The sequence below is a fragment of the Mixophyes fleayi genome, chromosome 5 (assembly GCF_038048845.1).
Source record: "Mixophyes fleayi isolate aMixFle1 chromosome 5, aMixFle1.hap1, whole genome shotgun sequence".
NCBI lineage: Eukaryota > Metazoa > Chordata > Amphibia > Anura > Limnodynastidae > Mixophyes > Mixophyes fleayi.
In genome coordinates this window covers 57,703,685-57,720,088 of record NC_134406.1, presented here as the reverse complement: position 1 = coordinate 57,720,088, position 16,404 = coordinate 57,703,685, and the positions used below count along the sequence as shown (strand labels likewise).

At 39.3% G+C, this 16,404-nt stretch overlaps 1 protein-coding gene across 2 annotated transcripts in view; it reads left to right on the top strand.

The window, feature by feature from the left end:
* Positions 1–7,865, top strand: part of GSDME (gasdermin E) — a 73,110-nt gene extending 65,245 nt beyond the window's left edge. The window contains exons 9-10 of one of the 2 annotated variants that reach the window (XM_075212247.1): positions 217–290; positions 5,785–7,865. In XM_075212247.1, coding sequence (XP_075068348.1) covers positions 217–290; positions 5,785–6,018 — 308 coding nt within the window. In that variant the 3' untranslated portion in view covers positions 6,019–7,865. The remainder of the gene's footprint in view (positions 1–216; positions 291–5,784) is intronic. The other variant, XM_075212248.1, reaches the window with a different exon arrangement.
* Positions 7,866–16,404: the final 8,539 nt, after the last annotated feature.

Here is a 16,404-nt window from a genome sequence, read left to right as displayed (position 1 = left end):
GCACACATGTATCGGGCAGACTGGAACTTCAGTCGTTTGTAAAATCATTTGTGATAACAAATTGGTCGAAATTTTGGTAGTGTGTACCCAGCCTTACTGTATGATAAAACTGCACGGAGTAGATTCTGATTTCAATATCTATAGTACTCATTACATCATGTTGTAGTAAGTGGACTGTATTCAGGTAATGAATGATATGTGGCATTTGTCTCACAGAAATGCCAGACTCTGCCATGGCAATATTTGGTGGCTGTTGTAAACTTCATCTTTTGCCAGCACTCTCTGCCCTGGTGAGTATTACATAAATGTTATCTTGTTTCTCAGTATAAATGCAAATACAGAGTTTTGTATTTGTTATTGTATTTTCCTATTGAAGTATGAATCCTGCAGAGTATTAAAATAAAACTCATAGAAATCGCATTACAAACAATCTCTTCCACCTACACTTTCAGGAATACTTTTACTGTTTCATCTGCCTTTTATGCACTTGATGGACATGTTAAGCACAATTGGTTTGTTCTCCAGTAGAGTATAAGAAAGGAGGAAATGGTCCATGACATTAAAGGATCAGTACACATCCATATCAACCCTACTACAACTTCAAAGGATATTTTAAACTGCAAATATATGGGTTTCCTTCGGGTGCTCCGGTTTCCTCCCACACTCCAAAAACATACTAGTAGGTTAATTGGCTGCTATCAAATTGACCCTAGCCTTTCTCTGTCTGTGTGTGTATGTTAGGGAATTTAGACTTTAAGCTCCAATGGGGAATTAGTGGCGCTATATAAATAAATGGTGATGATGATGATACATGTAATGCACTCTCTGGAATATGCTAAGGTGCTTGTCATCACTATGAGATGTTAGGCTGACCAGGTAAATTGGTTTGCCTGTTAAAACATGCAACAGGAAACCATGTGAATCAATGCAATTGTAATTCATCAGTGAAACCCTGATAGATTTTTTTTTTTTATATCTACGTCCCTGATTTATAAGGTCACCTTTTGCAGCGTTGGCCAGATACTGCTTAGTGAATATCTAGTACATGCTATCAGTAAATCAAAGCTGTCACTGGCAGAAGGCGCTGGAAATGTAACTGCAACTGGCACATTTGCAGAAAGACAATGCTGCAATAAGCTGAACTAAAAACAGATTAACATTAATGTTAGAGGTAAACAAAAAATACTTTCTATGAACATCAACAGTTGCATATAATAAGTACGTCTCTTTCATAGAACAGCCTTTTATTTAGTAGTTTCTATGTAAGTCAACAAGTCTATTGAAAGACACAGCAGGCAGTCTTTATAAAGGCTTGGTTTATTAATAAAGAAATGCATGTGAATAAATGCTGTTGGAATGTATACTTGGTTTGAGGCTATATATGGTTCTGTATATTTAAGTCTGTTTGTTTTTTTTATACCACCGTTTTGCTTTTTCCATAAGGCACGTTTGCTTCTAGGTGGTTTGTATGTTCATTTGTTTTGTTATGTTTGGTTTCTCCCTTCAGTTTTCTTTTCACTTCTGGTCAGGGTATCAGGGTGGAATAGGGTGTGTTTACCAGTCGGCTATGCAATATCTGGTTTGCCGTCCAGTGTGGAATGCACTTCTGGTTTTGGCTATATAAAATTTAGTTTAATTTAAATTGTACATTTTGTCATTTTATATTTTACACTTCTATATAATTAGTTACGGTTTTGAACTTCCGGTTTGCGTCTCAAGCTGGTTTTGGTTTATTTGGCACTAAAACCAACCTTATACACCTGGGTTGGATGGCTTTTATTAATTGGCACTTGGGGTATACATGTGAGGCTACTCACATAGTATTTCAGGTCTATCCAAAGGTCTCTGTATATGACCGAAACGTCAACTATCTGCACTTTGTTTCTATGCCTACAAATAATTTAATTACATTTAGTTTGCAAGCTTGGAGATTAAGAAGTCAGTAAAAAAATTGTTTTGGGAGTCAGACCTATGCCTTTATAGGTGCTGCAAACTTAAAATAGAGGTATACTGAGTATACTTCTTGTTACCAATGTCAAAGCATCTTAAAGGTGATGTCTTATCGTTGTTGGTAGGTGAGCTTACCCCAATATACCTATATAGTTCACAAAATCTCCTACTTATGTATATGATGACACATAGCGATTCAATATAGTTTTTGCTTTAAAGTGCTGGACTATCTTTTGTTCTTTATAAAATTATATATATATATATATATATATATATATATATATATATATATATATATATATATATATATATGTATATTATATTATATTTTTATTAGGAAATACTAATATAGAATTTAGCAAAGATAAAGCCTTTCCCGTGATTCTTTTTTGCAGTTAGATTAGTTAACTTGTTTAAAGTTAGTTACTTTGCCCCATAGACAAGGGTATACCATTTTGGTTTTAGAAGCTTGGTTTGTTTTTTTTCTTAAAGGTATATTGCACCTGCACTTAGATGCAAAGTGCACAGTTTGGGCCTGATTCATTAAGGAACTTAAATTAAGAAGTTTCTTACTTAAGTCTCCTGGACAAAACCATGTTACAATGCAAGGTGTGAAAATTAGTTTTTTGTTTTGAACAGAAGTTAAATACTGACTGTTTTTTTCATGCAGCACACAAATATGAACTTTAAATTTCAGTGTACAATAAAGCTATCAATATTTGTGTGCTACATGAAAAAACAGTCAGTATTTAAATTATGTGTAAAACAAAAAACTCATTTTCACACCTTCCATTGTAACATGGTTTTGTCCAGGAGACTTAAGTAAGAAACTTCTTAATTTAAGTTCCTTAATGAATCGGGCCCTTTATATTTGCAAGTCCTTAGATTGGGAGTCATTGGCCAATAGAAAAAATTGCTATAATTTTTTTTTTTTTTTTGCAAACTTTAGGCAAGAATGTGCAAAAATACATGGAATATATTTTGGGTAACCACACAAAAACAATGGTTTTAGTGCATGACTTCAGTGAAATGAGAAATCATATACTGAATCCCTGACTGGGTGGACATTGATGGGTAGAGTGCTGGAACTGAGGAGTAGACTAAAAATATATTATCTATATGCAATATATTTGTGCCAGATGTGTTGGTAAATGCAACAGAAAGGTGGCAAAAGCTTTAAAGCACAAACAGAAGAAAAGATTGTACAGTCACAGTAAAAAGTGACAAAATATTTCTTTAGATACAATAGTGACAGGAAAGAAGAAAGGTAAAGCTCCACACTGAATGGAGTGGGTATGTTAAATTACTATTTTTGCTATTTATTTACTGTTGACATATGAAAGGGGTCACCTAGACTGAGTGGAAAGTCATACCCCACTGTATATACTTATGACAGAAAATGTTTTACGTGAAGTCACAAAATTAAAAGTAGATAAGTTAATGGATCCGGATGGTAGGTATCCAAGAGTATTAAAAAAAAACGACCTCTTTAACCAATTGCTGCTGATAGGTATAATTCCATGGCATATTTAGTTCCACTACACAATAAAGGCAGTAAAGAAGAATATGTAAGTGTACAATCAGAGCCTTCATACCTCTTTTTCTTTCTTTCTTACTATTATTAAAAGTGTTAATACATATAACATTAAACATATTAGTCCCCTATCTTGACTAGATTTAAAAAAAAAAAAATAAAGAAAAAAAAAATTGACCAGACATAAGGTAGCGAGGATTTGCTGCTGAGAGAGTATGTCAAACAAATGTTGTGGACTTATGACTAACTAAATAGATCAGTTCAGATAAGTGGATTAAAGTTATTTAGATTTAAGCAAGCCAATAATACTGTATCCAAAGATAGTGAAATGGATAAAGGTATGGCTGAAGGACAGGAGATTGCAACAAGAGATGAAAGGGACCTTAGAGTTATAGTATCAGATGACAGGACGATAAACAAGTAGTGTAGACAAACAGCTGGATAAGCCAGTAGAATACATAGTTATACAAAAAAAAGGAAGGTTCCATTGCCATTGCATAGGTCACTGGTAACTTACCTCATGTACTGTGTACACTTTGTGAGGCCCATTCTCCAATAGACATTAATAAAAATAGAAAAAAAATCGAGAGACTAGTAAAATGGTCAATATGAATACATCAAGAAAGACTTAAAGAATTGACCTTGTACAGTGTAGAGGAATAAAGGGATGGGCGATATGGCAGAAACATTCAAATGTACCAGATGTATTACTAGAGTTCAGGAAGTTGGTATTTTTAGAAATAAAATGGTTTCCAGAACAAGTGGGGACACTCTGAAATGAGAGGGTGGTAGACTGATAGAGGATCTAAGAGTGATAGATCCATGGTCTCCTAGTAGTTGTGATGGGGACTCATACAGTACAATTCTGCTGTTCTGTTTCTATGCTCCCTTGTCACAGAGAATGGGTGACATTTTGGGTGGCTAGGATGAGGAATGGGGTGAAGGTACACATGAACAATTTTTATTTTTATTTTTTTACTTCTATATTTTGATACAGGGGTGATAGAACACTATCTTAAATGCCAGATAGCAATAGATCACTATTAACAACATTGTCCTATAGCTCAGCATTAATTCAGGAGAGGAGACAATTGGATTGGATTTACTGCGCCCTTGCACGACAGCCCTGACACCTTTTCCGCATTGCGATGAATAGCATTCACAATGTGCCTGGAAATTGAATAAACTGTTTACTGTCCAGTAAATATCGTTCAGTCGTTGTGTTTGTATGCTGAATAAATAGGAATGATGGATAACACATTTGTAGCTGAAGGTAAAGTAGCTTTTTCTGAATGGCGCGGTGACCCGGGGCGTAACTACAGGAGGTGTGGTCACTACAGGGTTGGAGATGAGGTTCCCACACTTACCCTTCCCAGAGTACCCTGCTCTCCCAAGAGGCCCCTCTGACACATGAACACTCGGTGAAAAGCATTGCCAGGCCCCTACCTAAATTTTTGGTCTCCAGCAATGAACTGTTAACACCCCTGACCCTAACCTAGTTTTGTTGCTTTTTATTTATATTTTAGACAATAAGTATATTCAGTGATATAGTGTATATATTTTTTTCTTTAATGTTGTTTTTACCAAACCTCCCCCACAGAGTTTCCTCATGGGCAAATCAGTCTTGGTCTTCTCCGTAAGCCACAGCCAGATTTAAGGCCCATGATATAGCCCTGACAATGAAGTCAGATTTTGTAGGCATTACTATGCTTTAATAAGGAAAAATAAAGATGATTTCCCTCTTTTGAGAAAGAGGACGAATAGAAGACAAGGGATTTAATTAAACGTGGAAAGAGAGAATATTGTTATTTTAGAGAACGATGAGATTAATGGAATGGGCTTTCTTGTGCCTTATTATATTACAAATGATATGGCAATGCATGAAGTACTGTAGTTACGACACAAATCATTTGGGGAAAATATAATTTATGGGGAAAATTATTGAAAGAGATTTAGTGCCTTTAGCCTGTTACAAATACTTATACAGTTACTGTAATTTCTTCTTACTGCAGTTAAAGCATATTTGATGTTTAACTTTATTAGTTCCATGATCTTTACTCACATTTTATTTTGTAATTTTCAAAGTAGCAGACAGTAAAGAAAAATAATATGAATGTCAAAAGTTCAGTCCAATCTGCATCAGCACTGCTAATAAATTAATCTAAGAAAAAAGTGGTCTTTTCTTGCCGCTAGCTATGCCTTGATAGAGCCTTCTAGGCTCAAGTGTTAGTTTAGAGCTATAAATTAGAATCTTACAGCCTCTGAGATTAACTGTGTTTCTGTGTTCTCTCTTTAATTAGACAAACATCACATCAGATGAAGGACTTTGTTCAAGGACAGGACCACTGCTGTCTGATCTCATCGACCAAGGCACATTTCAGATTGTACAGAGGTTGTTCTCTTTATCTAACATAAGGCTGGACATGAATGAAAAAGAAATCAGTGCAGCAATCACTCAGGAGCCTGGCTTTCTACCACTAGTTCTTTACTTTTCAGTATCAGGTTTTCATTCATTAAAGAAAAATAAGATCTGAGTTATGCTGGACTTTCCTCCTGGGCCCTGCCATAGCAACAATTACATGCAGTGAACTAAAGAATTAACTTGTGAATAACTAAATGTAACATCAAAAACAAATCAATAGAAAAAAAATATATAAGTTTTTTTTTTTATACTCCCATTATTTCAAATGAAAACATATACAATATATAAAGCAAGGTCATACATTTCAAACAGATGGATGTTTTCCCAGCAGACAATTCCTGCAAAGCTCATCAATTCCTTTGTTTTTCTTTTTTTTTTATTCAGTAGGTTGTAGACACTACAGTGATCAGTTCAGAACATTTTGCTTACATGTAACCATTTTCATGTTGGTGTGCCCAAGTGTGGGGATGTTTCGCTGATGTGAGCACATTTAAAAGTATATACTTTTACTCACTTGTTTCTATGTGAACACAACGTTGAAGTTTTTGTAAACCAGTGATGAACAGACAGCCCTACGAGCCTTCACCTACCCACCCCAGCTCCATCCTGCTTTATTGTCAAGTTTGTTTGTTAGGTCTTGTAACACTTATTTAAAATGCCTGCTGATATGTTATTACAGATGTCTCCTTATTTAAATTAATGTATTGTTATAACGGGTAGGTTTCACTAGTCGCGGCTCCACTGCTGGCCGCCTCGGCTCGCTTCCGACTGCCTCTGGCGTCCTGGCCGTCACCATGGAGACCGGGACATCACTTCCGTCTACACATCCTGGCTGTCACCAAGGCAATAGCCGGGACGCTTCGCTCTTTCACCGCCGCGGCTCAGCTAAAGCAACAGCTGGGCGCACTGGTGAAATTAAGTAACAGCCTTATGGGCTGATTAGTGCAGTTGTTGTTCCCCTATTGTGATTGGCTCATCTGTGTATAAAAGGCAGGGAGGGCTTAGCCTCCCTGCCAGTTATAGTTCTCAGTTCCTGATTACTATCTTGCTCCTGGATTTTCTGAATTGGATTGCTTGTGTATGACCCTTGGCTTTGTGTACTGGACTTTGTTTCCTTGCCTGTTGCCCTGACCTATGCTTCGTTTCTGGACCTTCCTTGTTTGCTGCCAGCCCTGACATCTTGCCTGTTTCTAACCACGGTACCTGCTTTGGATCCAAGACCTCGGCCTATTTCCTGACCATGCTTTGTTTACTATCACCCGCTACTCTGTGGTACATTCATGAACTTGTACAACTCTGAGTATAAGACCTGGGGGCATCCGAGTACCTGTGTGCGTAACGAGCTCTACAGCAAAGGCAGCTGCTATAGGTGAAGACCTCTCCATCTGGTTCTACAAGTTCATGATAGTACCACTAGTTACTGCTGTAACAATAGGATACTAAATAGCAATATTGACGGACCCGCCGGCATTGGTCTTTTAATGTTAGCATTGTGAATGTCCACAATCACACAGTCGACATTTTCAACCTGTCCAAAGAATGGAAGTGTCGGCAATTAGCCTGCCGATATTTTCATGTCGCTATTGTGACTGGTACCGGTTTTACTTTATTACTGGGTAATGTGCTGCCCTTTTGAAGGTTAGAGAGCCGCCCATGCAGCCCCTGAAGTACATCCGGTTGCCTATATCTGGTTTAAACAACAGCACATTTTTTGCATTATCTCAAATTCATTAATTTCTGGATCATTAAAACCAGATATTTTTTTTAATAATGTAATGGCATTATCTGCAAATGTCCCTTTCTGCTATGCTGTGAATACCAGACGGGATTTGGAATAATATTTCATTATTACTAATATAATTACTGTTGGTATTTCACAAGTGATGTTAATTAAGTATAATCTCCTTTTAAATTATATCTATATGAATGGTGAGTTCTGATGTCATCACTTAACACACACTCTACTGTAAATTATAGTGGATATTAGAAGTTTCCTCACGTTTCCCTTAGTGACTTCTAATACCCCAATAATGTACCATAGGAAGATCATTATTCTATATATTATTTACTGAAAAATTCAAGCAGTATGAGAACAATGTCAAATAATATGTAACCGATTGACTAGATTTCCATCAGCCTTTCTGTATGTGGTTGTATTATTTTCCTTCATCCTACCTTCATGAATTCTTTTTTTTTTTTTTCTGTTGACACATTTTTGAAAATGTATTGAATAAACTGTATATACTATTTCTTTGTCTCTTCTTCACTTTTAATACCTCTCCAGAAGCACATATACCTCAATATATGAACAGAAAAACCTACAGCTTTATTTTGCAAATCAAAGCTTCACAAGTTAATTTAATCTGCTTGCAGATCAAGTGCTTATGAAAATATATTCCATATTTTAAACTCTTCTAAAAAACATATATAATATTGTGTTATACTGTACAACGCGGCAAATCAACAGATCTTATTTTCTAAATGGCATTTATGGTCTATTTACCAAATAATTTGCTAATATAAAAAAACTGCTACACATAAAAAATGGGACCCGTGCAATATGCCAGTTGACCCTACAACATATATATACACATACAAATACACACACAGACACAGATCAGCCACAAGATTAAAACCACTGACAAGTGAAGTGAATAACTGATTATCTCTGTACAATTGCACCTGTCAAGGGGTTGGATAAATTAGGCTGCAAGTGAACAACCAGTAAGGATGTAAGACTTTGATAAGGGCCAAATTGTGATGGCTAGATGACTGGGTCAGAGCATCTCCCAAACGGCAGGTTTAGTGGGGTGTTCCTGGTATGCAGTGGTTAGAACCTACTAAATGTGGTACAAGGAAGGACATGGGTGCCCAAGGCTCATTGATGCACATGGAGAGCACAGGTTAGCCCATCTGGTCCATTCCCATAGAAAAGCTACTGTAGCACAAATTGTTGAAAAAGTAAATGCTGGCAATAAAAGAAATGTGTCAGAACTCACAGTGCATGGCAGCTTGCTGCGTAGACGCAGACCGGCCAGAGTGCCCATGCTGACTCCTGTCCACCTCCGAAAGTGCCTGGTCTGATGGATGACGTTTTTACATTATGTAAATATACCCCCCTGATCTCAATGATGAAGTGAGGGGTTGTTTCATCTTAACCAACCTGGGGAGGGGGAGGGGGGGGTTATAATTTATAATGTGTTCCTATGCAACTGTGGTGTGCTTTGTAATTATGTACCATAATTATATCCGTAATATGCACCGTAAATATAATACCAAAGCATTACTATAATGTTGAAACGTATATATTTTTTCTTAAAAGTGGCCAGGTAGGTTTTGGGATAAGAATTGGGTGGGGTCCAGTTCAAGGACAGGTGTGGAGGCTGTAGTTACATTTTTTCCCTCCTCTATCTACAGTAGGAAGCAGGAAGCTAGTTCTGGCTGAAAAAGCTTGTAATTGGGTTAATCCTGGGAGTGTCAATTATCCTGACCTAGTCCTTTAATTAACCTGAGTATGTGCCCAGTCTCAGGTTGTGGTCAGCTAGACATTGTGTAGTCAAAACATCAGGAGTGTATTAGTATGACAAGGTGCAGCCCTGTAACAACCCCTTATTGCAGTTGACATATTCCAGAGTGGTCATATATTTACACCGACCAATGGGTTAGTTCTGGGAGCGTGAAATATCTAACTGTTTAATAGGAGGCACACAGTCCTGGAACAGGTGGATCAGAGTGGAGAGAAAAGAGCAGTGTGTAGAGGTTGTTTTAGAGGGTCTATGCGTTGGAGTTTTTGACTTCTGCTGGCCTAGCACTCACTCACGCTTCCTCAGCACATTACCCATAAGTCTGATAGCTTGGTGGGCTTGCTGGAGCAGGAGGACTTTGTATCAGATACCTACTGCACTGGTAAAGGGGAAGAAAATTGGCCCAAGATGCAGAGACTGCATCCAGGAGAAAAAAAAGTGAATGCAGTGCTTTTGGATAGAGGGGTAAGGGAGTAAGGGGTGTGTGCAAAACCCGCCTGGCATTTGTTTAAAGTGTATTTTTATTCTGGTGTATTGTATAATAATGAAAGTGCTGTTGTACTTGATAAATGCTTTGTCTGAATGATTGCTACTAAGTGGGTATAATTGGGACATGTAAACCAGATACTTTCACCCCATCGAACACCATTAGAATGAATCGGAACCCTGATTGTGAGCCATGCTTTATTGTCCAACATCATTGCCCAACCTCACTAATACTCATGTGGCTGAATGTATGTGCATTCCCACTGCCATGTTCCAAAATAGCAGCAAAGGGGGTACTACCTCCTTATTAATGCCCATGGTTTTAGAATAAGATTTTCAACAAGCACATATGGATGTGATGTTCACATCATTTTGGCCACGTAGTGTATATTATCATCATCATCAACAATTATTTATATAGCACCAGCAAATCCCATACCCCTTTACTGTGTGAGGGAGGGAATTCCACAAAGTGGGTGCAGCCCAAAAAAAAACCTGTAACAGGGAATGGCAGTATGTAATGATAGTGGAAGTGAGATGCAGATCTTGTGCAGAACGAGGTGTCGAGTTGGGAGAGATTTATTTTTTCCAACAATAGTTTTAATTATAAGTTTTTGTTTTTTCCCCAATGAAAGCAAAAAGAAAATTGAGGGGAAGAAAGGGGAAGAAGTACACAGGGGGAGAGAAAGGGGTACAGTACACGAATTTCAAGTCAGACAGTACAGTGCAGAGATACAATACAGAGTTGGGAGATATTTTGAGACAAGTAAGGAGATGTATGTAAATGCAGTTTTGTTGATGGTCTTGTGTGTTAGTAGAATTGTTTTATAGTGGATTCGGTAAAAAAAAAAGGCAACCAAGATAGACACTGATAGTGGCTCAGCAGAGGAAGAACTATTTGCAAGGAATATTAATCTGCGAATTCTGGAAATATATATATTTTTTTAGATATATGCAGCCTGATTTAAATATAGCGTCAATGTTTGGAATAAAGGATAGGTCTGAATCAAGGATTACACCTAGGCAGTGAGCGTGCAGGGTGGCATTTATGGTCATGTCACCAGAAATAGAAATGTCATGTAGGTAACTTCTGTTGGTGGGTGGGAATATTATTAATTCTGTTTTTGAAAGATGGAGTTGGCGAGAGGTCATCCAAGATGAAATGGCAGAAAGACAATCAGTAACGTGGGACAGAGAGGGGGAAAGCCGTGTTAAAGAAATCAGAAACTGACCATAGTCTAGACTCTAGAGAAAACAAGCTCAATGCAGTGGCCTTTGTGATGAGTAGAGGATTCAACCCACTGCAAAAGGCTGAGGGAACAGGATAGTGAGAATAGTTTGGAAGCTGCATTGGAATGTGGATTAGCAATGTAGATGTTGAAAATCAACCTTGATGACGGTAGGGATGTCAGAAGATAAGAAATGAGGGAGCCATGCAGAAAAATGTTCAAGAATTTATTGGTGTGGTCCAGGGGGCTATCGTTTACAGTAACTTGTAGAGAATGGATTAAGAATCCAAATAGCATGTACTTTGAAAGAAGTGAACATGAGTGTTGAGACATTTGCTAGAACTGTGAATGTCCAAGAAATAAAAACTTTACCTGCCGCTGTTGATTTGAACTACACCCTATGGTGGAGCTACAAAACGCAACTGTGTTGGGGATAGTGTCAGTCTCCACTGATTTGAAAAAAAAAAAACACACGAGAAATATACACATCGCAAAGAAGATGATACACACGGTGAAGAATGATTGAAAAGAAATGAAATATTCATCCAAGGCAACTACAAATATAAGTCTTTTTAATAAATCTTAATCCATCTCTCCCTTTCCACTATCTGATCACCATCTCCTATCATTCTCAGTCCAGATACAACCTTGCCGCCCTTGATCCTGTTATTCTGTCCTCTTCTCTCAAAACTCTCCCCTTTCGACCCAGGTCTGCCCCAATCAGGCGGCCTCCCTTTACAACCACATCACTTTCACACTTGATGCGGTTGCCCCTGCCCATTCCATCCACCTTCGCTGCTCCAAACCCCAAGCCAAATTTTCCTCCAAAAATGCACCCATACTTCTAAAAACCACTTCAGAAAATCTCATTCCCTGGCTGACTTCCTCCACTTTAAGATGAGAAGATAAACTTGCAGTTCCACCCTCTCACTCGCCAAACAGTCTTTCTTTAAATCCCTCATCTCCTCCCAGTCCTCTAACCCCCGATGCCTCTTCGCCATCACTCTTGCCCCCCTCCCTAACTGCCACTGACTTTGCCTCCTTTTTCTCCTCTAAAATCGAGGCCATCAGACTTGAAATCTCCTCCACTCATTCTTCTGCCGCCCCCCACCTTCACCCTCCCTCCCCCCAGCCACCAACGCCTATACTCCTTCTGTCCTACCACGGGTGAGGGAGTCCACTCTCTCATTTCATCCCACCCCCCTCTACTTGTCCCCTGGATCCTATCCCTTTTCACCGCCTTTGCTCCCTTTCCCTTACCACCTGCTCCCACCTCGCTCTCCTCTTTAATCTGTCTCTCTACTCCGGCATCTTCCCCTCTTTTAAACATGCTCTCGTCTCACCCATTCTAAAGAAACCTAATCTTGACCCCACTTCACTCTCTAATTACAGCCCCATTTCTCTTCTCCCCTTTGCCTTCAAAATACTTGAGAGGCTCGTCTGCAACCATCTCACGACTTACCTTTCTGATCCTCTTCACTCTGGTTTCCGCCCATTCCACTCCACTGAAACTGCCCTGGCTAAAGTCAGGGGCCATTTCTCCCTTCTGATCCTCCTGGACCTCTCAGTGGCCTTCGAAACCGTTGACCACCCCCTCCTGCTTCACACCCTCCAGTCCATTGGCCTCTCCGGCATCGTCCTTTTCTGGTTCACCTCTTACCTTGCCAACTGTTCCTTCTGTGTTTCCACCTCTGGGTCTCTCTCCCCCTCTTCCAGTTGGGGTTCCAGAGGGCTCTGTTCTTGGACCCTTACTCTTTTCGCTATACACCTCCTCCCTGGATTAACTCATCAGCTCCTTTGGCCTCAAGTACCACCTTTTATGCTGACGACACTCAACTCTACCTATCAGCTCCTGATCTACCTCCTCTCTAGGATGTCCGCATGCCTCTCTGCCATCTCCTCTTGAATGTCCTCTAGATTTCTTAAACTCAGTCTTGCTAAAACCAAACTCAGTCTTTCCTCCTACTCAAACCTCATCCCCCTACGACCTATCACTGTCGAAAATTCCTATATCTCGCCTGTACCCCAACTTCGCTGCCTGGGTGTCATCCTCGACTCATCTCTCTCCTTTGCCCCTCACATTCACTCTCTTGCCAAATCCTGCCCTTCCAATTATGCAACAGTGCTCGCATTCGGCCCTTAATCATAGAGTGGATGAGAGATTTGGTGGCATCCTGGGAGACTATCTCCCGCTTGGACTACTACAACCTTCTCCTTATTGGCCTCCCCCTTTCTCATCTCACTCCTCTTCAATCTGTACTCAACACCGCTGCTAGGCTATCCTTTCTCGCAGCTCCACTTCTGTGTCCACCCTCTACCAAGCCCTACACTGACTCCCCTACCCCTACAGAATTCTTTTCAAGCTCCTCACACCCACATACAAGGCCCTCACCAACTCCACTGCTCTCTACATCACCAATCTCATCTCTATTCACACTCCATCCCACCCACCGTGATTGGACAATGATCGCCGCCTCTCTTCCCCTCCGATTACCTCTTCTCATGCATATATTCAAGACTTCTCCCGCGCTGCTCCCTCCTTTGGAATACGCTCTCTTGATCCAAAAGAACATCCCCCAATCTGTCCAGTTTCAAACGGGCAATAAAAACCCACCTTTTCTTAAAAGTCTTTCAGTCATCTGCTTAACTACCCACCTTGTCGGCTACCTCTCCCTCTCATCCTTTCTTCCCCTTCAATGACTCCATCTCCATTTCACCCTTGTGTCTTTCAGTCTTTTTACCCCTCCCTTTAGATTGTATGCTCCTTTGAGCAGGGCCATCTCTCCTGTTTCCACCACTTTTAACTTTGCTTTCCAGCTACTCAGCCCACCTTCTCTTGGACCTTCTGCCCTCTGACTCCTCTTGATTTTCTCTGCACCTCTCAGTGGCTCCTAACCGGTCATCCGCACCCATCCTCTTGGGCTCAGGTTACCAGCCTGTGCTGAATATCCCTCACACTCCCACTTTCAGCCTCTCTCTCTAGCTGTGCTTTGAGCTTTCGGAGTTATAGTACTTATTGTTAATTGTACCGTGTGGTTTCACCTTGTACTGTACTATTGTTTGTTCATGTATAGCCCTACGGATACTTTGTGGCGCCCTAGAAATAAAAATGAATAATAATAATAAATCCTATATAAAAATGCACATGTCATATTAAAAACAACATTAGAGGTAAATACCCCACAATATAAAAATTAAATAGAAATATCTTGACAATACGCATAAATTAAACCAGAACTAGACATAGAAAGTCTTATCTTACATAAGTTTTTGATAAATATAGTGAGTCTGATGCTGCAAGCTATAAATCTCTCTAGAAGTGTTATATGTATTAAGACTCCAAGTCCAAATGTAATAGAAATCAACAGTGTTGCCGTTATTCCGATAATCAAACCGAGTGAAAGTCTCTCATAAGTGTACCGTCCAATATTGATTGTTTACAACGGAAAAATATGCTGACAGAGATTCAGAGTATAATTCGGCATATTAACAAGCAGAAAAGAAGTTTAGCAAATTTACTTCACTTACAATCTCCACTGACTATTAGTCCGGCTGAACTCCTCCGTCTCGGCTGTCGCTTGAATCATAGATATTCTCCAATGCAGAGAGTAAGGTGCGCACCTTTATTTATCCAGATGACGCAATAGATTAGTTCTGCATAGTAAATTTGCTTTTCTTTGGCGTTTCAAACTTGGAATATAGACAGGCAGTCACATTTGGATACCAAGTAGGCTTAGCAGGTCGGATTCTGGTATAGCAGTCGACGCATTTCGTCCACTGCTTGTGGACTTTTTCACAGCCATGGTAGAGAGACAGAAATATATGAAAGATGATTGTAATATCTGTGATGTTTTAATTTTTGGTGACAGGATGAGGCTGTTCCAGTTAGTGAATATAAATAGGAAAAAAATGCCGTGTGTTAAATATAGTTGAGTGGAGTAATTAAGGGGCAATGTGAACAAAGGATGATATAGTCCTAAAGATAATGCCATGAAAGGAGAGTATGTAAAGCAATTTGTTAAACATTTGGATTTAAAAGTAAAAGCAAGAAACCTGAGTGAAACAAACAAGAAATAGTTGCAATGTCCAGTCTAGATAAAGAATAAGTACATTGTTAGGTTGGTGAAGATGTAGCTTATTTCTGGATGTTTTCTGATGTTGTTCAATTGTGTTCTTTAACTGTATTTTCTAAATACTTAGAGCAGAAAACACGCGTCTGTCCCTCTAGACTGAATGCTAAGATATAGTGAGACTGATTTCAGGATAAGCTACATCTATGCTAATTGGTCATCTGATCAGAGAAAAAAACAGCAGCTATTTGTGTTAATAGGCTAGATGATTCCAGAACACTGTTAGAAACACAGGTTAAAACAATATATAACACATTCCTGTTAAAAAGTATGTAAGACATAAGCACAGTTGCGAATAGGAGAGGATGAGATGATGAGAATTTCAGTACTTCATGTACCTACCTGGGGATAGAATAGATGAAGTATTGCTAACAGTTGTGTTATTAACTCTATTTTCTTAACACTGTGAGAGAAACAGTTGCCAAGATATAGTGAGGCTGATTTCAGGATAAGCTATATCAGTGCTAGTTGGTCATGTTTAAAATCCTATAGCTCTATATAAAAGTATTTTGGTCTGAAATTCTTCTATTATATAGAATGGCGTTCACAATGTATATAATTACTAAGAAACAGTAAAATATTCAAATAAAAACTTTAATGTAATCAATAATTATTATCATTTATGTATGAGGCGCCACAAAGGGTCCACATCTCCTTACATAGAGCATGGGATAACAGTAAAGGTTAACAGTACATGGTAACAATACAAGGCATACAAGCAGAACAAAGTACAAATAATGCGCTGAAGGACAAAACTTTCAAACTCAGCAGCAAGCAGGTGCACAGGCAAAGAGGTGAAAGTGACTACCAGTGCACAGAGAGTGGGGATGAAGGGAGGAGGGGAGAGAATAGGAGGCTGAAGCTGTGCACACAAGTGTGGGCGCTGCCAACAGGGTCAGGTCAAAAATAGAGATACGGAGGCAAGATAGAAGTGGAGAGACAGCAGCAGGAGTTGAGTGGTGAAGAGGAGAAAAGAGAAGGGGGCCAAGGCAAAGGAGGAAGTGGACATGAGGATAGAGTGCCCTGCTCAAGGGAGCTTACAAATCTAGTGGCGGGGGGAGACCGACTGGAGACACAGAGGGAAGATAGGGTGAGGGGTCAAGAACACCAAGAGAAGTGATGGGTATGA